Source organism: Scleropages formosus, chromosome 16, assembly GCF_900964775.1.
Source record: "Scleropages formosus chromosome 16, fSclFor1.1, whole genome shotgun sequence".
NCBI classification, from domain to species: domain Eukaryota; kingdom Metazoa; phylum Chordata; class Actinopteri; order Osteoglossiformes; family Osteoglossidae; genus Scleropages; species Scleropages formosus.
Window position 1 is genome coordinate 5,842,637 of NC_041821.1, and position 23,517 is coordinate 5,866,153.

At 51.5% G+C, this 23,517-nt stretch overlaps 1 protein-coding gene across 2 annotated transcripts; it reads left to right on the plus strand.

Moving 5' to 3' along the window:
* The first annotated feature begins 2,116 nt into the window (after positions 1-2,116).
* On the plus strand, positions 2,117-23,164 carry sh3gl2a (SH3 domain containing GRB2 like 2a, endophilin A1). Of its 2 annotated transcripts, none has more exons than XM_018735990.2 (9): positions 2,117-2,577; positions 18,006-18,074; positions 18,480-18,552; positions 18,685-18,828; positions 19,000-19,133; positions 19,327-19,485; positions 20,036-20,142; positions 20,319-20,455; positions 20,697-23,164. In XM_018735990.2, exons 1-9 carry the CDS (start codon positions 2,533-2,535, stop codon positions 20,891-20,893), a joined length of 1,065 nt encoding a protein of 354 aa, XP_018591506.1. In that variant the 5' UTR covers positions 2,117-2,532; the 3' UTR covers positions 20,894-23,164. The 2 variants fall into 2 exon arrangements, with proteins under 2 accessions (XP_018591506.1, XP_018591507.1); XM_018735991.2 differs by having other exon boundaries at positions 20,039-20,142.
* The last annotated feature ends 353 nt before the right edge of the window (positions 23,165-23,517 follow it).

The window sequence follows — 23,517 nt, forward strand, 5'->3', positions numbered from 1 at the left end:
CATGTTTACTGACCTCGGTGTCCAGCTGCCACCTGCACTATTTATGTGACCCTTTGAGAAGCGCCGTCCCCGCAGGTTTCATTAACCTGGCCTGACACCGCCGTGTCGTGCAGATGCTACAAGATACCGCAGGAACACTTGAACTCCATGGTAATACCAAATATAATCACATATGCTCTATAGGAATGGAGAATGAGACTAATCCACCCCCCGCCCCCGACAATCTCATTAAAGGCATCTCTTCTGGGAGTCACTTTGATCCACAGCTCCCAGTGAGAAGTTTCTCCCTTTTCCTTTTTTGGTTCAGACGCAGATCATCGCTGGGTCTTTTTTTTTTTTTTTTTAATCCATCTGTCCCAGTTTCCCACACTTCTCAGGGGTTCCTGCAGAGGTCAAGAGTTCGGGTTGAAGGCGATCGAAGGAGAGGAGGGCCAGGTGGCTTGACGGTGCCTCCGAGATGACGATTCTTCTCCTGCAGTGACATGTGCAGACACCTGACCCAGTACTACAGTGTGGTTCTGGTTTGTTACAGAACCCTTGCTGACCCAGGTTCCCTTCTCAAACCCAAACCCAAACCCACCGCATGCAAGGATTGCAGAGTCAAATGTGTAAATCCTGCTCCAGAACCACAGTACAGCGTGGGCAGTCACTTCCTTGAGGTAAAAGTCAGGCTGATCTTCCCTACTATCAGTGACTTCCACATCTTCATGTTTCTCAGTTACTGGCCCTGCTTTGTCTCCCTGGAGGGGGGGGTCTCCCTGCAAAGCCTCATATTCTGCGATTGCTGTGGGAGTGGGGGGTGGGGAGTCCTCACTCCAGCTTTGATGTTCCTGAACGTGTGAGGAGGTGAGCTGCCCCAGGCTGACTGCGCACGGTGGTCCGGTCAGACAACCAGCCAGTACTCCCAGCCAGCGTTCCACCTGCTCTCAAAAGCCCAGCGGGCCTTTGTCGACCCAACACGTCAGACGCCAATGGGGGCGACGACTGATCCTTCCAATGATCCTCTTCAGAGCAACGGAAAGGCTTTGTGGAGTAATTAACAGTGACAGACACTGACACTTTTCCCAGGATCGTGGTATATGGGGTTCTGTTGACAAACACATCCGTACATCTCTGGCATGTTGTCTCAGAAAGACGGATTGTTCCTGGTGCGCAAAGTCCTAATGTTTGATTGTGGGAGCTACGGTCAAAGCCGGGGAACAGACAGGCTCTACCCCCAGGCAACGGTCTATTCTAGAAAAAGTGGTCCCCAATTTTAAAAAAGTATATTCCCACGTGTTGTACTAACGCGCGAAGCCAAGCGGAAGTGCCTTCCTTTTAAAATGTGTTTTTCCTTTTTCTCACCACACGATGGCGCCAAACGCAAAGCTTTCCAGTCACAACAGCTAGAAATTCAGCGTTTGAATTTCTCTTAAAATATTTGTTGCATATCTGAAGAATGTTTTTAAATAATTTAAATTGCTAACAAATTGTTTGTCGTCTTTGTCACTACCTCTCTCTATATCCGACGTGGAATCGTGTATCGCTCTTAGTTATTTAATTTATTTCGTATTTTAAAATGAAACACGCCTGTCCCTATCATGACACGTGCAGGGCACATTTTTGGCCACGTGTGTAACTAAATCCGGAAGAATCCCGGGGCACTTGAATTTCGCGGCGCCTGTCGGGATGTGCGTTTCGCACGCGTGACCGCCAGGGGGCGACATTCCCCCACGAGTCGCCCTCGCGACAGACTGACCATTTCGTGGAAATAAACTCGAATTGATCTCGTCATACACGCCTGCGCTGGTTGAGCCTTTCCAGGTGTAATCAGCGCTCGATGTAACAAACCACGTGCACGTCCACGTGCTGGTACTGCTGCGAGTCACGTGCGACACGGAAGGCGCCCCGGACCCCGGGTTCCCTGTGAGCCGCTGCGGGCTTCGCGCGTCTCCTCCGCACCGAAACAAAACGTCGCGTTTACTGCGAACAAGGTTGAAAATGTCCTACGAGGAAAAGAGCCGTAAACAGGGGGCGCGCGCGGTGCTTCCTGAGTCGTGACGAAGCGAACGTAACGTCTCCTGCGAAGTGTTGCGGTGCGCGCGGCCGTGAGGGGGCGGGGCCTCGGGGGCGGGGCTGTCCGTGGTGCTGAACGCTGGTGGCGCGCGGAGTTGCTGCTGGAAGTGACACTCTGTCCTCTGTTGTCTCCTCGGTGCATTCTGGGGTCACGAACGTCTCCGTTTCGCATCGCGTACGAAATTATATTTATTGTAAGCGTGAAAAGGAGAAGAAATGTAATTAAAGGTCTACTCTTAATATCGCGGCCGTTTAATAAGGAATTGTCGGGATCCCCGCGCCTTCCCGCTTCTCCTTTAAGGGGCCGGTCACGTCACGAGCGTGTCACCGTTGCGGGGGCGGGAGCTCACAGCGCGCTTGGTCGGTGTGGGAAAGCGCGAGGACAGCGCGAGGACAGCGCAGGACGCTCAGAGGGACCCCCAGCAGACACACGCAGCGCACGCACCGCATCCGTCCGCGCGGCCCATCGGAAGCATCATGTCTGTCGCGGGACTCAAGAAGCAGTTCCACAAAGCCACTCAGGTGGGTCTCACCGCGGTCCGCACCTGCGGCTCGCCAAGGACGCCTGCAGGACAAGCTGCTGCTGCTGGTGACAGTGTCAGTGTGTGTCAGTGAGTGTGTGTCAGTGTGGACCAAGCCTTGTCCTCCTCGGGCCGCATGAGCTCTGCTTTATACTGCTCTTAATTCGACGTGGATCACTGATATTAAAAAGCCCCCCGGGGGGTAATATTTCCATAAATTACCAATATGTTAATTGAATGATCGTGTTACAGCGCTGCCCCTCCTCCGACTCTCGTTACCTCATTTTTAATGTCACTCACTGTGTTGCTGCGCTGCTCTCAACGGTGGGACGTTGTTGGTTTTTTAAGTCTTTTCTGGCGCTGCGAAGTCGTGACGGCGGAGCCCCCCCCCACCCCTCCACCGGAGCCCGCGTGAGCGCGTACCCTTCGCGTGACATTCGCGGGCCGGTGTCTCCACTCGCTGCGCATCTGCCCTCGAACTGCTTCAGGTGGACGGTGGATGTGCGCTCTGGTGGACAGGGAGACAAGTGTCCCGTGTGTGTGTGTGTGTGTGTGTGTGTGTGTGTGTGTGGTGTCGGTCTCACCGCCCGCGCTGCTGTGTTTTCTCCCTCAATAAATCCAGCTTTGCGCCTATTATTGATGACTTTAATATAACGCAGAGCGCGTGTCTGCGCGGAACATTAATGGATTGTCTGTCTGTCTTCATGATGGATTATTTATGATATGATGTTACTGGGGGGAGGGGCGCTGAAAAGGCCAGCAGTGCGTGTGCTGTGGTGAATTTATAACGGGAAATATACAGTGTGCAGCCTTCCTGTATCATTATTAATCAAGTCCTCAATCAGCAAGGGATCGATGGGCTGGTAGCAGTAACAGTACGGTAAAGCACAGTACCACTGAGTAAATCATAGTGGCTGTGTGGTATGCAAATGAAGTGGCCTCTTCCTGCAGATTTTCAGGGAATTATTGCGGAGAGAGACGTGCTCTCGGTACCGCGGCGGTCGTACTGCGGTCTGCCGACGGCCTCCTGCGAGCTCCGCTTGGCTGGAATTGCGCTCGAAGACGCTCTGCGGCGAATCCCCCCCATCCCCCAGGTGTACCGTGGTACAAGGGGCTAGAACAGATTCCCGGGACACTCGAGGGTGACTGCAGTATCACTAAGAGCGTTTAACGTGAAGGATTATTTTTAAACCAGACTCCAGATGGAGATGGCAAAGGCTAGAGGAGTGAGCGCCCCCAAGCAGAGTCCTTTACCGCTGTCTTTTACCACCTCACAGCGACAGGCCTTCAGTCGCTGTGTCCCTCTGGCTCTCTGAAGCTTTGTGTTGGACCGCAGTGGAACAGGGGCCCTCACTGTGATGCGTGCTCTCCTCAGCCCAATATCACCCACCCTGTGATGACATGCTCCGCCCACCTCGCCCTGGCAGAAGGGTTTCCTGTGGCCCTCGAGCTCCTAATCCCCCTGAATCGCAGCTTCAGTCCCAGGAGCTCAGCTCTCAAATTTGGCTCTTTAATCTGTTGCCGGCGGCGACAGACTCACGTTTATTGCCTCGCATATTTTGAAATATTCTGGAAACGTCCGAACCTGGGGCGAAGCAGCTCTTCCGTCAGACAGGGCGGGATCCTCCGTGGAGCGCCGTGATTGTTCTGGAACATGTGTTGTCCTCAACCTCAACTGAAAATTATGTCATCGGTTCGGGACTCTCTAGCGTGTTCACAGCGGTTTGCGTCACGTGTTTATTTCCCAGCTCAAGTTCGAGGGCTGCGCGGGGTAACAGCGGGTAGCACTGGTGCTTCACACATCCTGAACTGTGGGTTTGGAGATGGGTTTCGAATCCAGCCGTGTGTGTGTAGTTTGCATGTTCTCCCCCAGTTTGCATGGGTTTCTTCAAGGTGCTCTGGTTTCCTCCCACAGTCTAAAAGCATGTGTTTCAGGTGGATTGGTCACTCTCAGTTGCCCGTGGTGTGTGTGTGTGTGAGTAAATGAGAGTGTGTTGCATTCCCCTGTGATGGACTTGCATCCCATCCAAGGTGTATCCTCCTTCACACTCTATACTTCCAGGATGGACTCAGGACCTCCATGACCCTGTAGTGGACAAGCAAATACTGACAGTGGATGGATGAGGATCATCTCTGTTTACTTTTCTGTTACCGCAGATGAGCTCTGAACTCTTACTGCCGCTCACGGTGTTCAGTGCTCTCTTATTGTCACCGTACATCACATTAATCGGACAGCGATGTCGCATGTTCCTTGAGGTTGTGTTGTGGGTGTGTGTGGGATCCTGCGCTGGTAACGAGGAACCCGAGACCATTTAAGGTTCCTTTCCAAGAACAGAAACCTGTCCACAAAGTGTATTTAAAGACACCTGTGGGAGTGGAACTGTCCACCATGTGGTCGAGCTTCCTGCTGCTGCTCTAGATCAGCTCAAAGAAACAGGAAGAGCACAGAGCAGTGGGAGGGAGGGCTGCGCATGTGTGTGTGTGTGTGTGTGTGTGTGTGTGTGTGTGTGTGTGTGTGTGTGTGTGTGTGTACTGCCTTTCAGTGGTGGAAATGTTGGTCTGTGTAGGCACTTGTCCAGCTTGTTCATCCATCCCAGTTTGGCTTGAGTATGGTTTGACCGGTAAGCCTGAATAACCGCTGTGCGGTCCATGGATGGTCGATTGCATAAAGCGGTCATCACTGGAGGTGAAAACCTTTTCCCCTCAATGGTCTCCCAGCGCTTGGTTGCCCCCACTATCGAACGACCGTGCCGTCCTTTTCGGTTAGTCTCCATCTCAGGAGCTCTCGTTCTCCTGCAGCCGAGCTGTTGACCGCTGTCGGTCATATCCGCCAGGGGAAAACGGAGTCCCGATGTCACGTAACGTGGTCCAGAAGGCATAAGGAAATGATCAGCAGACGACAAGAGGCAACAAACAAGTAAACCCAGAGCCGTTGAACAAACACCAGGCTCCACAGCTGCGCAGCCCTGCACCACGGCCGTGTGCAGATCCTGCAGCTGTAGAAGGTGCGGCGTTCGCTCCTTCTGCTCTCGATTCCCTCTCGGCCCTCAAAGTCTCGACTCAGCAGAGAGAAAATGTTGCTCACGTGTGGAAAAAGAGAGAAGATCTTGTTTTCCATCCACGGTCTGCTGCACATCTCCGTTAGGAGTGAGAACGAAGGACCGGGACGCTTACTAAAAATAAACCGCAACCTGAGATGATCTCAAGGTCGTGAGTAGGTTGTGCTCAGGAATATGACGCAGCATCATGGCAGTAAACGGGTGGCAGTGCAGCTTGGAGAAGGAAGTTGAGCAAACTCATTTTGTAGGGTAAAGCATGGTTCTTTCTCAGTAGCACAGTGTGATAAGGTCCAAAAAGTGGTGGTTAGACTTATCAGCCACAAGATAATTACACAGGTTGAAATCTCTGCCCTGCTGTAGTACTATTGACTAAGGGGTTTACCCTGAATTGATACAGTAAAAATTACCCTGCTGTATAAATGGGTAAATCAGTTTAACAAGCTTAATATGCAATACTCATTGGAGAAAAGCATTAGTTAAGTGGATGGATAATAATAATAATAATAATAATAATAATAACAATAATAATAGTAATAATAATAATCTCATGTTTGTCTAGGAGAAGTGAAGAGTGTGAAGATGGTAGCCGTTCCATTATCAGGCTCTTCTGCGTGGGGATGCCACAAAGGTCTAACACGCTGTTTTTGATTGAGGGTTTGCTCCTCTTCGTGTAAATTTAGAATAAACCTGTCGAGGTGAAATCCACTTACGCTGTAATTACCGCTGCCAGATGCCGGCTGGTTGTCGTCGCCGTAATTGCGTAACCGCGACTGGGTTCGATCGGGCCGTCGCGGGCCAGCTTTCCCTCCGTCCGTGAGCCTCGCACTCACATTTCGGGTTCGCGCCTCTGACCGTTTCGGCCCGCGATCTCCGCTGGTTCCACCTGGCGCCTCGGCCGCCTCCCACGCAGCCTGTATTTTCTGGGCAGGCGACAGCATGTCAGTTTGATCGCAGGGTTTGAATCGTCTACTCCCACACACCCCTCGGAGCCAAAAAGCTGCTGGCTGAGAACCCGTCCTCTTGTCAGCAAGAGGATTCACACAAGCCTGTAATCTTGGTCAGAATTAGGCCCCAGCCTGTAAACACTTCCCCATATGCTGGGCTTTGAACCCCACTCATAGTGGAGACTTTTGTTACTTACTTCGTCACCCGCTTGTACTGTACTGTCTCACCTAATATCAACTGCCAGATGTTTGCAGTGGCACGTCTCGAAATTGTTGCGCACCGAACGGCAGGGGTTCGAATCCCCACGGCCGCCATCTATAATGGAGGAGCAAGGCAGTCTGGCCCATGTTCCCCAGGAGGGTGACATTGGTGGCTGAGTTTTAAACCACACCTGTGGGGGTAGTCTGTTGTGCAGCTTTTTGGAAAAATACCCTCCTGGACCAACATATGCAGGTAGCATGGTAAGATCAAGAGTGAGGCACCATCATACAAATGTGGTAAACCTGTCATGTACTGGTATGTGAAAAAACATCCCAGGTGTTACAAATACTGCTGTTTTCAGAACCTTAATTGTCCTCATTTCGTTGTTCGTTCATTTTCAGTTTTTTTTCCCTCATGGCAATTTACAAGCTCCTTACACCAATTTACCCATTTTTAGGGCAGGGTAATTGTTACTGCATCAGTTCAGGGTCAAAACCTTGGTCAAGGGCACTGCAGCAACAGCAGAGATTCAAACCCAAGACTCCTGGTTGCTAGGCAACAGCTCTGACCCCTACACCTTTTTGCTTTTGAACCCTAAGGCCATAGGTTTGAATCCCACCTCTATCTGTAGTACCCTTGAGCAAGGTACTTACCCTAAATTGCTCCAGTAAAAATACCCAGCTGAATAAATGGGTAAACAATTTGTCGCTTAACATTGTAAGCCACTTTGGAAAAAGTATCAGATAAATGAATAAATACTGTTTTAAGCAGCGTTAGCACTCAGCGTTAGCTTTTAGCGCTGCGTTAGCGATTAGCTAGTTCCACAACAAACACGCAATGAACCGGCACCCTCGGTGTGTGAAACTCTCCCTAGGCATCCGAAGACGAAACGTGCGGCGAAATGGTTGCATCGCACCGGAGGCCCCACGCGCGAAGGGCAACGGGGCTCAGACCGGTGTCCGTGAGCGCGGGCCGCTATCGTTTACCGCAGTGCCGAGGCCGCGCTTTGCTGAGCGGCGTGGGCCGAGATGAGGGGCGTAGCCGACAACCCCGGCGAAGCGCCCCCGTCAGACGAGCCCCCCGGTGTCCATCGGACCCCCCGGGGAGGGAAGGTGTTGGGCCGCTTCACCGCTGAGCTTTACGCTCATAAAGCAAATATGTCTCCATAAGCATAGCGTTCAGATGAGCGTTCAAAGAAACTCTTCTGTCAGAGTAAACTTGGATGTGCGTGGAATTAAATATGGATCATTTTTACACGGCGAGCGCGAGCCGCGGCGTCACTCAGCGCTGCTCGTTTCTCGTCCATCAGCTGAACCACGTGGTCTCGGGTGCGTGATGAAGCGTGTCGACGGACAGCGTCGGCTTTTTTACACGCTTCTCGTCTTACTCGAGTCGGATGCGGAATTCTCTCTGTCGAGTTTTGTGGTCGGTTAGCAAGAGGCTAGCAAACGATTAGCGGACGGTTAGATAGAGGATGATTAGCAGAGAGTTAGCAAACGGTTAGCAGAAGGTTAGCAAATGATTAGCGGGCGGTGGGACAGTTAGCAGACAGTTAGCAAACAGTTAGCAAATGGTTAGCAAACGATTAGCGGGCGGTTAGATAGAGGATGATTAGCAGACAGTTAGCCAGCGGTTAGCAGAGAGTTAGCAAACAGTTAGCGGATGGTTAGTAACTGGTTAGCGGGCGGTGGGATAGTTAGCGGACAGTTAGCCAGCGGTTAGCAGATGGTTAGCAAATGATTAGCGGGCAGTGGGAGTGTTAGCAGACAGTTAGCAGATGGTTAGTAACTGGTTAGCGGGTGGTGGGACAGTTAGCGGACAGTTAGCCAGCGGTTAGAAGATGGTTAGCAAATGATTAGCGGGCGGTGGGAGTGTTAGCAAACAGTTAGCAGATGGTTAGTAACTGGTTAGCGGGCGGTGGGACAGTTAGCAAACAGTTAGCGAACAGGTAGCAGAAAGTTAGTGGCCGGTTAGCAAATGGTTGCGAGCGGTAGATAGTACACAGTACAGTTAGCAGGTGGTTAGCGGATAGCTGGCAAATGGTTAGTAGACAGTTAACGGACAGTTTGTAAATGGTCAGCGCACTATTAGACAGTTAAGGGATGGTTAGCAAACAGTTAGCGGGTGGTTAATGGACAGTTGCCAAATGGTTAGCGAACCGCAAGGGTCCGGCTGGAAACGGTGCAGGGTCTGCAGTGGCTTGGATTAGCTCCCCGCTACTTTCCACGTCTTCACATCAGTTTTAGTGTTTGCCGCTCTTCCAGTTGTCACGGCTTCTTTTTTCGTCAGATTTAATTGTAGATATTTTTCTCCCCCCACCTTGACTTTTTTTTTAACTGTTGTGTTCATCCTCTGCTACTCGTCCGTTGTCCTCAGCACTGCTGATGTTCACTCTACTAATTTTAATTCCTTTTTTGTCTTCTTCTAGTCCAGCTTTTCTTATATTGTGTTCCGCCGAAGATGGGCTGAAGTGTGCGCGCTCCTACGTCCTTTCTCCCCATGTGTTTTAACTGGCTTCCTGTCACACATTCTAGTTCGTCATCGGGATGGTCAGATGTTCTGGGGCCCCCATTTTTGAACATGGTCTGCAGTCAGTTCAGTGAAGCACATCTGGATCTCCTTTGATACCTTCTTTCAGACATCCATCTCACAGCAGCACTGGGGTCCCCTGCTCCACGTCTTTTTCTTGCTGCATCAGAGCTGGAAGGCAGTTCTCCTCTAGATGCGGCTGCAGTCTGCACTGAATGACCTTGACCTTGACCTTGACGCCGTGTGAAATTATTGATACCGTGCAATCGTTTTTTCATGTTCTCTCAGACCCGCTTCCTTCGGAACTGGGATGTGAACTGTCAGCCGACGTGTGGTTTTCCAGATTTGCTCTTGTAGATTGATTATTATTAATACTACTACTAATAATTATAATGATCATAATAATAATCGTGCTGCTAATGATAGTCACTACTGTCAGAAAACTTTTTAAGCCCCATTTTATGGTCTGTGGCATCGCTGTGTAAATAGGGCGAGGAGCGAAGACCCGTAATGGCGAGTGTGTCCGTGAAGGACACACCAGCACGTGTGAAGCTCGTTCATTGGACCCGGAGTCGGGACGCAGGAGGCGCTTGGCATTTATAGGCCTCCGCTCTCGTTAGGCGGGGCTGCTGGTGCTCGGCATGACTAATCGGCTCGCGGTCCCTCAACGCTGCAGAGTGACGCATCGTGTGAGTCTGCCTCTTTTTGACCGAGGGTGCAGGCGCAAAAAAACACACGGTGTACCTGTCGGGAGGATATTGGGCATTTGGCTGGAAGGCCGGCAGTGTGGCATCAGCACAGACACCCTGCAGGAGACAAACAAGGCAGATGGAGTAAAGACGGTGCTGGATCAGGCATTTGAAGATCATCGGCGCTTGTGTTCTGCATTTTTTTTACGCGTCTTACCAAGATTTATTGAATTATATATTATTCTGTTGTAATTAACATGAGTGCTCTTGATGTTGTCTTCGCAGATGTCACTTCCATGTAGTGTGTTATTTTTGTCATGTGCACCATCCACTCACTGTAAGGAACCACCTGATCGTACCCTGTCACGATAGATAGAGATCAAAAGCTGCACAATAATGATTCCAGCAATCAGCCCAACTAGAAATAAGATTCATTTATGCGAAGCTTTTCTCCAAAGTGACCTATAATCTTAAAGTTATTTACAATCATTTTCCCATTTATTTACTCTGTGAAATTTTACTTGCTCAAGGGTACTGCACACGGAGATGGGATTCAAACCTATGACCTTTGGGTCCAAAGGCAGCAGCTCTAACCACTGTCCCTGATACACTAAGTTAAGGTATTAACCAAACTGTCCGCTGAGCATCATCACACAATGTCTGCTGGAGGCGGTGAGAAAAAAGAGGTGCAGTAACTCAGCGCTGTCCTGGGCCCAGTGTCTCATGTCCTGCATCAGGGCATCAAACAGATATTGGGGCTCCGTGGTTCAACCCAGTGAGCGTTTAAGGTCTTTGGAACGTCTGTGTGTGTCAAGTGCCCTAAACACATGGTACTGGGAGCTGGACATAGTGCAGCCACCTCAGTACAGCTGAATGAGCTCATCCTCAGAAGGAGCTCAGTACTGCAGGCCTCGCTCGTACCCGGGAGGGAAACTGCCCCCAAGGAGCAGCTGCTCTCGCCATTCAGCCACCTCGTCAGAATGACCCTCTCTTCTGTGTTATACTTTAACATGTGTTTTACTTTGATAAGTATCCTATATTTTTTCTTAGTCATTACCATTGGGGCATCACGGTGACACAGCAGCTAGTGCTGGAGCCTCACGGCTCCTGGCTAGCGGGTTTGGATGTGGGTTTGATCCCCCACTCAGTCTGTGTGGAGTTTCTATGTTCTCACTGTCTTCATGTGGGTTTCCTCCAGGTGCTCTGGTTTCCTCCCACAGGCCAAAGGTGTATTTCAGGCTATTTGGCAGCACTAAAATGCCCGTAGTGTGTGTATGTGAGTGTGTATGTGATTGTCCTGTGATGGACAGGCATCCTGTCCCAGGGTGCACCCTGCCTCACTCCCTCTGTTTCCAAGAGTCTCTGGGCCTCCACTAGCTGCACTGGCCAAGCGTTATTGATGATGGGTGGGTGTTACAATGGGCTGATGACCCTGTACTCCACTCACAGCCACCTGACAGCATCCTGTATGAAAGCCAGATGGTCATTTCTACCGTATGGTCCTTTGACCCTGACCACGAGAGGTCGCACTCTGGACGCCGTGGTCCACGCGGCTGGGTCGGCGCCTTCGGGGAGCTTTCTGAGCAAAGGTCCCTCGCACACGTGAAAGGCTCACTTGTTTGGTATAATTTATAATTCACCCTCCTGAGGCAAATTCCTCGGTGCCACACGGCACACGGCACAGAGAGACAAGCGCCCCGGGTTCGCAGCCATGTGCCGAGGAGGAACAGAGAGACACTTTCGGTTCAACTCGCCGGTGTGATGTGCTGCTCTGTCGCACTGCCCTGTTTAAAGGTTCGAATGCGACTTACCATTTTAGTTATTAAATTAGTAAAGAGTTTCTCTTCCCCCCGCGGTGCACTTCTCTACAACGAGTGACGTAAAAATGTCCCGGTAGAGGAGACTGGCATTCCGCGTGCAGCTCGGCTGTTCCTGTGTACGAGATCCAGGACCTCGGGTCTTTAGTGTGCCTGGGACCGAGGCGCTGTCATTGTGGGAGCATCCTGCCCCCCCCCCCCCCCCAATCTTCCCTGCTGGGCGCAGGCCATGCCAGCTGGCTCGCCCCTCCCCCCACCTCCCAGCATCCCGGCGGCACGTGGGCGCAGAGGAATGCGCACAAGGAAGAGCACGCTCCACTGGCGCCCCTGCCTTACATAAGAGGCGCACAAGCTTACACACGGGATTAGGTGCGTCACGGGCGCGAGTGACGCGGCGGCGCCGGCTTCCGTTAGCGGCTCGCCGGGGGCTTGACACGAGGCCCCGGGTGACTGACCCCTTACTAAGCTCATCGCTTCGGCAGGATAAGAAGACGAGCAAAAAGCCTTTGGAGTTGTCCCTGTTCTCCTTGTAAATGCGGTTGCCACGGAGACTGTTAACATTTAATATCTACATTACAGGTGTTTTTCCCTGTAGAAAATTGTATAGTGGGAAAGAACAGGCTCCAGTGTAAATGATTCCACCTTTGTTTCGTGTTCGCTGCGCAGCGGTAGCTTCCTGTGCCCCTCGGGATCGTCGTCATGCAAACAGCACATGCATCATATGGCAGGAAGTGACCGCACGCGTTCGCCTTGTACGGTCGAACGCCCGCTCTGACCGACGACGGGTCCGTGCCATAATTAAATGGGTCCGTTCGAAAGAGCTCGGCCGCGTCGGCTCACAGCGAATCCCGTCGGCCCGGCAATTTCGCCGTATTAACGCGATCGATTATTCCGTGGACCCGAATGTTTACCGCGTCGTTCTCCAGGAAAGCCTTTGTTAATCTAAGCACGCACATTAATTTTTATCAAATACGTAAACAGTTGAGGAGATTAATAGGCAGGTGAAAGCTGTCCGAAATGTCCAGAGAGAGATTAATTTTCCATCTTTCTTAATGAAATGTATGTGTAATGGGGTGCCGGAGGATTACGGGCGTCTCCGGTTAGTCCTGTCCCCTTGTTTCTGTGTAACCCGAAGCCGCTTGTGTTTCGTACCCGTGTGGCGCTACAGGAGGCCACGCCGCGCGGTCCATGAAGGAGCCGAACGAAGGCGGTCGGGTCGCGTCGAACACGGCGCGTCGTGGGCCGGAGGACTCCCTCCCCCCCAGATGGACGGATAGGCTCTCGCCCAGGGCCCCGCGGCCTCGGCACGCACACCTGGGGCTGGGATTAGGTCACGGGGACTTTCCCAGGGGCCGGCCCACGTGTGTGTCACGCAAGCGTACATGTGATCGTGCCGGAAAGGGGTTTACCGCACAGTCCCGCCTTCCCAGCTCCTCCCGCTGCACAGATGGGTGTTTTTCCCAGAACGGGCAGCAAGAGGTGAAAGCGGGTGAGAGATGAGATGAGATGAGATGAGATCCCTTCCCTAGGCGCCTGTGGCTGCGCGAAGCGGTGCCTCGGCCGCTCCGAACACTTGATTATGCAGCGACGGCTGAAACACATCAGATGTATAGAGCGGGGCGCGAAGCGGCTCACGTGGCGCCAGTTGCCGCAAACCCACGGCGCGTTTCACCGCACGCTAAATGGAAGTGTGTATAACGGTGAGAAGAGAGAGGCTTTAGCTCTGTGCGTAGCACCTGCTTCATTGCAAGTACAACATGGATGTGATTCTGAGCGCACTTCCCGAGGCAGCTCTGTCTGCGTGCAGCTTGCGTGTTCCCCCCCCCCCCCGTGTTCCTGTGGGTTTCGTCCCACGGTCCAAAGACGTGTGTTTCGGGTGAAGCGGTGACTAAATTTCCCCCGTGTGCGTGTGTGTTCACGCGAGCGTGTAAGAGATTACGCTGTGAAAGGGTGTACGTTACCTCACACCCCGTGTTTCCAGGATAGACTCTAGACCTCCATGACCCTGCACTGGAAAAGTGGTTATTGATGATATGTGGGCGGATGTCTATTAATTACACATTGGACCTCGATCCGCTGAGGTCAGGATCCACTGGGTGCGGCGCTGAACAATTCGCATGCCGATGTCTTGTTCGAACCTTGATCCGCTTACAGCGCTCGACCGCGGTGCGATTCCGGTACAGTCGGATGTGCTTAAGGAAGATTCTGGCACTAGTTCGGTCACCGGCTTTGGGACCGTCCTGGTCTTAGCGAGCGCTGCAGGTCTTAGCTGCTCTATTTATATCCTTTAATGCATCTAAAGTGTCTTCTCTCTTTCTCGGTGAGCCTTTTTTTAAACGTGACGTCTTCGGTGCCGCCGCGCGTAACGCGGCCCGCGTGCGGTGCGTGTCGTCTCCCTCCGGGCCACAGCGCCGTAACAGGACGCGGAGCGTGCGGTCGTGGAGTCGGCGACCAATGAATCGAAGTGCTTCATACCTGTACATAAACACAGCAACGTGTCCAAGCAGCGGTACGTCACCGCGCTCCGTAACTGGGAAACGCACACTGCGGGGGTTCGTATCCTTGGGGTCGTGCTCATCGGGATTAGGGGGCCTGCGAAGCACTGGATTGCTTTGCAAACAACACTATATAACTAAACGAATAATGAATGAAATGTAAATATATAGTGCATAATGAAATATAACCGAAGAAATAATGAAGATTATGCCACTGTCCGAATAGTTACGGACCTATAAGTGATAAATTATTTCACATATAGTAATAGTGCAATCATATAAATTATGTTAATGATATGTTATACCAAGGGGTCTGTGGCCTAGAAGGGTTAAGAACCTCTGACGTAGAGCAAGATCCTACGACCCCCGGGGCTTGTGGGATATTCCGCTACAACTGTGACCCCAAAGCATAAGAATGGACGATAGCAGACCCTGCTCACAGTTTTCCTTTTACGAATGTTTAATTGCTGTGGGTCCGAGGGTTCGAGTCCCCAGCACGCGACACTAATCAGGCCCGGAAACGGAAAATGCTCAATCAGCAGGGGGGTCGAGGTGGCGGGTGGCACTCCGTGCCAGGACCGTTACGTCGGCCGATCGATGGCCCAGGGGGCGCAGGAGGACCGGCGAGGACCGCAGGCTAGAAGGGACCTGTTCCTTCCGCTCACACGCACTCCTCCCTCGCTGCAGATCCACACCGGTGCAACCGCGGGGCGGTTTACTCGGCCGAGGGCCAGCGGTCGCACCACGTTCCTCACCATACGGGTCCTTGAACGCCGTGTGTGGACCAGGAACAGGAGGAGTGTGACCGCAGCTCGTTTGTATCCGCGACTTGGTTGCACCTGCCTTGACTCACCCTCTGAGTGCCACCGAGCCAGGCGTACCATATTTACCACACCTTCAGGCAAGGGTTCCAGTGCCGACCGCGTTACACCATGCTGTCCTAACTGTCAGTCGGAGTTTTTTTGACGTGACTCTTCTCATCTTCAGTCATCAGTTCACTGACGATCGCTTCCTTAATTCCAGATCCACTGATCTGACCGTATATGTATTTTTGCCTCGGGTACGACTCCTTCCACGTTTGAATAATCAACCTGTATTTAGAAGCGGTTTAAGCGCGGTGATAACCGTGTGCTCTAAGTCCGGTATTTACTGACGTCGGCCTCTGACGGTCGAGGACAAATTTGCGGCTGTGAAATTTTTCGCTCCTTTTTTAAAATGTTTTCCTTTGTTTTGCTCCGAAATGTGTTTATTACCAAAGCGCAGATGGCGTTCATATCTGAAGAGACCGCCGACGGATGCGTTCATGATGCGCCTAATTAATACCTCCTGCCTCTCTCTCTGTCGGGGGAAGCGCTTGATGATCTGCGTCGTGCTGGTGCGCTGCGCTAATCGCGTCCCCAATTTCCAGCGATTACCCCCCAGGTGGCCGCTGCTCCCGCTGCCGAGCCGTCTCCTCCACCGTGATGACCGCCTGTCTCTATGATGACCGAGACATGACCATCGGCTTTATCTCCCCTGAAGAAATTCATCACAACGAGGTTTCGGACCGGAGTGGAAATGTTGGAGGGATGCTGCCGTCTTGCAGCCGTCTCAAGGGAAATCGTGAATCATACGGAGTAGAAACGTGGTAACAGCAGTGAGGTAAATGAGGATCTGGAGTGTCGTGTCGTCCCAGGCAGGGACCTGCGACTACAGCCCACAGCTAACTGCTTACCCCAAAATCTTCAGTAAAATCAGTCACTCATAATGATAGGCTCCCTCCGTGGCCTCTTCTGAACGCGCTGTGAAACGTGGTAAGAACCCGGTTCGACACGTGCTGCAGTGTCGTGCTGGCCTCTCTTGGCCTCTGTTAACCCCTGCTGCCAATCACTAATCCATCCGGTTCTCCTTCCAGCTGATGCCTCCACGAGATCAGTGGTGCTCAGAAAGGTCTAGGAGGGATAAACATGGCAGTAAAAAATAGTAATAATGTAAAAAATGAAAAAAACCTGAAAGGTTTAGAGTGTTTTTTTTTTCCATCATCACCCCCCAAGGGTGATTATCCCAAATCCCCGAGAGGATCAGTCTTAGCCAGTGATTTGGAGCCGGAGGCCCACGTCCTCTGCTGAGAGGGAGAGGGTCCCCGTTTCTATGACGACGGGCTTCTTCCAGACATTAAAAAAATCCATGTGATGCTAAGACGACGGTGCTAAAGAGCAGCTGACAGCAATGCGGGGGGAGAGGGGGCACGAGGCCTGTAACGGGAGCCGGAAACGGAGGGTCGGCAATCCCACATCACTCATCTTATCGTGATCCGTGATCCTTCTCTCGAGCGTCTTGTCACAGAGGAGAGCGCTTCCAAAGAAAGCAGTTAGTCTCGCTTAATTACCTGGTTTACTACAGTAACTCAGCTGTTTACTAAGCAGGGAGGCTGAGCTCCCTGCCCTCACTGCCGGTGGGAGTAACGCGCACATGGAGATATTTCCTGCTCTTCGGAGTCACGGAGTCAGTCCTGAATATGAGTAAAGGGCACTTTCTGCAGCCGGTGCACTGGAGCTGAGCTGCGGCACAACCGGAGAGCATCAGCGGGACCGGAGCGGAACTTGTACCGCCATCATGCTTTTGGGATGAGATGCCCGCGAGGTTCGCACGTGGGTCGCCCTCCCTTCAGACAGAGTTAGTTTCAACGCGGACCGACCGGGTTCTCTGACCGCCACTCTCACCAGCCTGCCCCGGGACCGACTGGACATCCTGTCAGGCGACATTACATCAGGAGATGAGTCTCCAAATGCCGCCGGTCCGGTGCGACCGCCAGACAAGACTGCCCGGTCGCACGAAATTACCCTTAACCACTTTTGGACGGGGACGGTCGAGGATGTGAACGGCTCTTCTCTCACCGGGTTTAAATCAAGACGCAGGGTTGGACCTTTAGCGAGTGTCCAAACAGGATGACTTCCAGCCAAAAGACACACGGGACACTGCACCGCCCTTACATATTTCAGTTTTTTGCAAAAAAAAAGGTGAACGTGTGTTCAGATTATAGAAGTGTCCCGTTATGTTGCAATCACACACATTTGGCATTGACGATGCAATCGGTATTCGGTGATAATGATGCTGGTTCATCCTGCATGATAATGAAAGTGGATTTTGGAGCATTTGGTCTCCTATTTGCAACTCCAAGGCCACAGTCCGTGTTACGTATCAGTGTGTGTTGGTGTTTTCCCGCTGTGTTGTTTCGTTGTTGTTTGTGTACCAGTTCTATTATGTTGCGTTTTGCTGTTCATTAAATGGCAAAAAATAACAGTGGTGCTGGTTGGATCTGTTATTATGATACTACACACACACACACACACACACACACACACACACACACACACACACACACACATTTTCAGAACCGCTTGTCCCTTACGGGGTCACGGGGAACCGGAGCCTACCCGGCAACACAGGGCGTAAGGCCGGAGGGGGAAGGGGACACACCCAGGACGGGACGCCAGTCTGCCGCAAGGCACCCCAAGCGGGACTTGAACCCCAGACCCACCGGAGAGCAGGACTGCGGTCCAACCCACTGCGCCACCGCACCCCCTCCTATTATGATACTAATTATTGTTTAAAAAAGAAAAAAGAATTTTGACGCTGCTCAGCCCTTGTGCAGCTCAGGGAGTGTCACTTGTCTCCATCCGCACAATTTTACCAGTTGTTTTTTACCTTCCAGAGAGTGAGCGAGAAGGTGGGGGGAGTGGAGGGGACCAAGCTGGATGAGGACTTCTTGGAGATGGAGAAGGTAGGAGCTCCGTTACATCCTCTGCTCACATCCCCGGTGAAGTGCAGAGGCGAAAAACCTCTTAGCAAGACCCAAGACGGAGCTCATGTTCGAACCCTCGCTTCCACCTAAACAACAATGGATGGATCATTTCATTAGAGCTCATCTAAGGGGTAGCAGGAAGCATAGTGGTCACAGGTTTGAATCCCACCTATTGCCGAAGAAGCCTTGATCAAGGTCCTAACCCTAGAAATTAGCCAGATGTATAAATGGTTAAATCGCTGTAAGTAGCTTAACATAGTAAGATGTGAGTAAGATGTGAGTTAAATGAGTAAGTAAAGGCAGAATATGCGTGTAGCTGTTTGGTGGTGAATGTCATTTCTGAAGGTTTCTGGGACTTACACTCTTCCTCATACTTGTTTGCAGAAAGTGGACATCACCACCAGGGCGGTGCTGGACATAATGACCAAGACGGTAGAGTACCTCCAGCCCAACCCTGGTGAGTAGCCTAGTATGTAGAGCCTGAATACCCAGGTCCACCCTGAGACAGCCAGCTAATGGAAGTGAGGGACAGAGTGACACGTTGGACGTGAACTGGACACTGAGCGCTCGCTGTCTCCTCCCTTCACAGCAACCAGAGCCAGGATGAGCATGATGAACTCCATGTCCAAGATCCGTGGGCAGGAGAAGGGCCCCGGCTACACGCAGGCCGAGACCGTGCTGGGGGAGTCCATGCAGAAGTTTGGCAGGGAGCTCGGGGAAGAGTCCAGCTTTGGTACAGTTACATGGTAGATTCTTCTGGAACATGTTAGAGTATTGTTGCATCTTGCTTTAAAGGTGGCCGCTTGTGAGTCTACATCAAAAATTCTAAAGGTGTTCGTGCTCCCGATGAGTGGATTGTGTGATGATGGTGAAGAGCGGCATCACGGGACATTGTTCTCACCAGGCCTGGCACTCATCGATGCTGGGGAGGCCATGCGAGAGCTCGGGGAAGTTAAGGACGCTCTGGATATGGAGGTGAAGCAGAACTTCATTGACCCCCTGCAGAACCTGCATGACAAAGACCTCAAGGAGATACAGGTGAAGAACAGGGGGACCTTTCTGGGTTTTTCTGAACCACTTGTAAGGTATTTACGTTAATTTTCAAAAAAAGCACGGTTAACCCTACGATGCTGAAAAGGAGGTCAATTAAAACTTGAATACAAACAAGCACTAATCCCTTGACGAGATGAAGAGCACGGGAGATCTCACTCGCCTGTCCCTGCTCTTCCAGCATCATCTCAAGAAGCTGGAAGGTCGACGGCTGGACTTTGATTACAAGAAGAAGAGGCAGGGCAAGGTTCAGGATGAGGAGATCAAGCAGGCGCTGGAGAAGTTTGACGATTCCAAGGAGATCGCTGAGCAGAGCATGTTCAACTTGCTGGAAAGTGATGTAAGGACAGTGTGTTTTTGTAGACATTTCCTTTAACATTGCCTTTATTTCTGTCTTTGGGTCACGTGCGCCTCCAGCCGATACCGGCATGTGCGTGACCTTTCCCCGACATCTCCGTCTTGAGCTCAGTGCTAACACACTAACAGTCTCTGTGTTCCCCTTCCTTTCACGTGTCCTGATTCCAGACTGGGCAATGTTTCCTTCTCCCATCTCTCCTGAAACCATGGCAACCACATTGTAGTGATTTTTCTCAGGACCGAAGTGAAGAAAGCTGAGGTCACTGGTCGGACGTGCCAAGCGACCTCCACCTTCGCGCTGATCACCTGTCCATAAGCACTGAGGTGCAGTTAAGCCGAGACCTTGCTGAGCATCATCTTCACCATGTTGCTGTGGTGCTCAGATATCCAGATGGACACAAAGTATCTGCTGATGTTGCTTGAACCTAGAGTTCCTCTTCCATCACCATACATACCCTTCCATCACGACCGCCACCATCTCCACCTGCCGTACCCCAACCATAAGGCTCCTCCCCTTCGTGTTTCCGTGCCAGCAGATCGAGCAGGTGAGCCAGCTGGCCTCCCTGGTGCAGGCACAGGTCGAGTACCACCGGCAGGCCACCGAGATCCTGCAGCAGCTCTCTGGCAAGATGGAGGACAGGTCAGTGCGCGAGGATGGGGCATGGTGGTGGGGGACTAAGTGTAAGATCCCTGGTTCTCACCACACACACACACGTTGTTCTCTTGTGAAAGGGGGCGTCCCCAGGGGACAAGAGAAAAGAAGGGGAAACGTACTTCTGTCTGACAGCTGACGGTACCGCGGTCTCCTGTCTGCAGGATAAGGGAGGCCTCCACGAAGCCCAGGAAAGAGTTCATGCCCAAACCCCGGACCTCCATGGACTTCAGCTCGAGCGAGAACCATAACGGAGGGATCAGTCACGGCGCTCCAGCCCGTTCTCCAGGCAGATCCCCAGGTTAGACCAGCGGAGACATGAGGAAGCTTACTGCTGGACATGTATGAATGTGTCTGAAGGGCCCATATGTGGATCCATAGTGGATCCTTTTTCCGAATTTAAAAAGAAGATTATTTATATATGACATTTTTATTATTTTTCACCTTGGATCTGAACACATAACCACCCCCAGGATAGAGCTCATGCTCTATCCCTCCATTATGGCTCCGTTTATCCCCCTCTCACGCTGCTGTCTTCTCAGTGCCGATGGACCAGCCGTGCTGCCGCGCCCTGTACGACTTTGACCCCGAGAACGAAGGCGAACTTGGGTTCAAGGAGGGCGACATCATCACCCTGACCAACAAGATCGACGAGAACTGGTACGAGGGCATGCTGCACGGCCAGTCCGGCTTCTTCCCCGTCAACTACGTGGACATCCTGGTGGCGCTGCCGCACTAGGCCCGCCCGGGAAACGCGTCCTCGTAGCGCCGCCGCTCCGGCTCCCGAAGAGGACGACCGCCACCGGACAGGGTTTCGCCTCTTTCCAGAGCAACAGAGAATTTCAAAAGAAAACACCTTTTATTCCATTATGAACATTGTGATCAAATCAGAGCACATGAAGTGTGTAAACCGGTGTTTCATTTCGTTCCGTGGACGTTCTCTCTTTCGTCTCAGAAGTCGACTTGCCCCCCCTCCCCCAACCCCACGGCCCCGAGGCTCTCGCTTTGACTCTCTTTGATTGGTTCATTGTGTGCAGCAGGAGATCGACAGCCGCACATCGACAAAATTTCCGGAGTGGTCTCTGGAGGCCTCCTGTAGACCCCACGCTCCGAGGGCAGGTATCCCGCCCTGACGCGACAGGTTCCGCACCTGAGAAACACGTCCGTGACGCATTGTTTTTTCCAACAGTCATTAGCTCTACGCAGCCAGTCTTTAAGCAATACTCCCGAGAAATTCTAGCATCATTCATGCGTTCTCACGTACCCAGAAGAGTGGAAAAAAAAGGAAATGGAGGAGCTTTCGGGGGAGCATCTCCACCCCGTGGCCCGTGCGTTTGTTAGAAAGTGCGCTATTTGGTAGGTGCACGCGGCGTGGTTGAGCCCACAGCGTCACACCTGTGTTACGACCAGGTGTACCAGCGTGGCGCAGGTTCTCGACTCGCACCGAGGGTGGGAGGCAGCACTGGGTGGAGAGACCCTCCCTCCTCACCTGCATGCTCGCAGTTCGGTTGGCTCTTCACGTATCTCCCAACGACGCGCCGGTGCACCGGGCCGCCGAAAATCGCTCACGAATCCTTCTTGAATATTATCCGCCAAGAGACCAGTTTTACTGTGCGAGAGATGCAGACATATTTAAGAAGCACTGTCGTAACACACCATAGCAAAACGAGAAAATACAAGTAAGTCTGTATTCAAAGATGATGTTGAACTACTCGTGAAATTGGTCAGTGTGTTGTGTTATAGAGTATTTTTTTTGCTTGTCGATGTAAACTGTACGGTGCATCAGCTGTATGTTCGTAGAGTCAAATACTAGATCTCTGTAGGATAGCAGTCGACTTTCTGGATCATGACTAGGTGCACATGAGTTTTATTACAGTAAAGTACCGATTCGGTTCTGGATGTACTGAAAAGGAGCTACAAAGGAAGAAAACATTCCTGCGATGGTTTGCGGAAGAGACGTTTCCAGTTAGTCATCGCTTTAAATTGTCGGAGACAATAAGCACGTGATTCACTTTGCTAAATTTAGATGCTCTATTCACGTGTGTCATCCTGAGACCCAGTCATTCATTTTGTCCACTGTAGAGGACGTATGCGTTTGAGTGTGTCTACCAAACTGACCGTCCAGTAGTGCTGAGGCCTCGTGCATTTCAAAGAAGAAATCCTGTGCTTTTAGAGTATATCGCGATTGGGGTGGGACTTGGAAAACTTGACAGAAATCTTTTGATGGGTCTCAGTATGACACATGGTTGCATTTTAAAATATCCATCGGGATGGCGCTCCGAGTGCCCTCGATGAGTGCGGTGCTGCCCACGTGGGAGGCACGCGGTTCCACGACCCTGCGGCACGTTGCCGTTGGAGGCCTGTCCTGTCCTCGAGCGAATTTCGCCGCTCTTCCCCGGAGTTGAAACCGAGGAGAACCGAGAAAGCGTGTGTCTCAGGACACTCCGGTGTCTTTAGAGCCATAGCAAAGCAGTGTGTGTAGCGAGGCAATGACGTGGGTAAGAAGTGGGGAAATCAATTCTGGAGCGGAAATGGGACGAGACGTCGCGTTATTTTCATTTTGTGCGTTTCCGGATAACAGCGGGAGTTTTCATTTGGAATTAGCGCGAGTGCCGCTGGATCGCCATGGGGTTTAGCAGCAGCGGACCGTGAATTCGGCTCAAAAGTGACATCTCCACCCTTTCGTTCTCTTTTTTTGATTTGTGAAACAATTTCTGTGTATTTTTGCCCTCAATGAGGACTGTACAGCTGTTCTCTCCCTGTAGCAGTGCATTTATTGTATTTTATTTTTGTACCAGTGACAAAGTTTATATGTAGATAGCGTCCGTATAGACACACAAGGAAAGAACATGTAAAGGAAGAGACTGTAATTGCTCTCTTTGGATAATCCTTGGTTGTTTCTTGTCTTCTTCCTGAGACAGAGTGCAGGTAAAAATGATGCTCAGTGTAACAAATATCTATATGTCATTTATTGAAATAAACACCGAGACACCGTGACTGAGCTGCATGATCCTGTGGCCCGACTGCACTCTTTTATTTGTATATATGTGTTTGCAGATTAATTCACACTGGAAATGAGGAGCAGCTGGTTTCATAGCGCTTACAACTGCTGCCCTTGGACTATAGGCCTATGGTCGTAGGTTTGAATCCCACCTCCAGCTGTAGTACCCTTGAGCAAGGTCCTCACCATAACTTACTCTAGTAAAATGCTGTGTAAATGGGTAAATAATTGTAACTTAACATTATAAGTCACTAGAGAAAAGCATCAGATAAATAAACGTTAGGAAAGCACTTTTTTTCAAAACATTGTACATGCGCTGAAACAGTGACGGATAGTAGAAGATGACAGCAGACAAGCCCATG

Coding starts and splice junctions, on each gene's coding strand:
- sh3gl2a (XM_018735990.2), top strand. CDS start 2,533: ATGTCTGTCGCGGGACTCAAGAAGCAGTTCCACAAAGCCACTCAG. Junction 18,075..18,479: donor ACTTCTTGGAGATGGAGAAG/GTAGGAGCTCCG, acceptor ACTTGTTTGCAG/AAAGTGGACATCACCACCAG. Junction 19,134..19,326: donor AAGACCTCAAGGAGATACAG/GTGAAGAACAGG, acceptor CTGCTCTTCCAG/CATCATCTCAAGAAGCTGGA.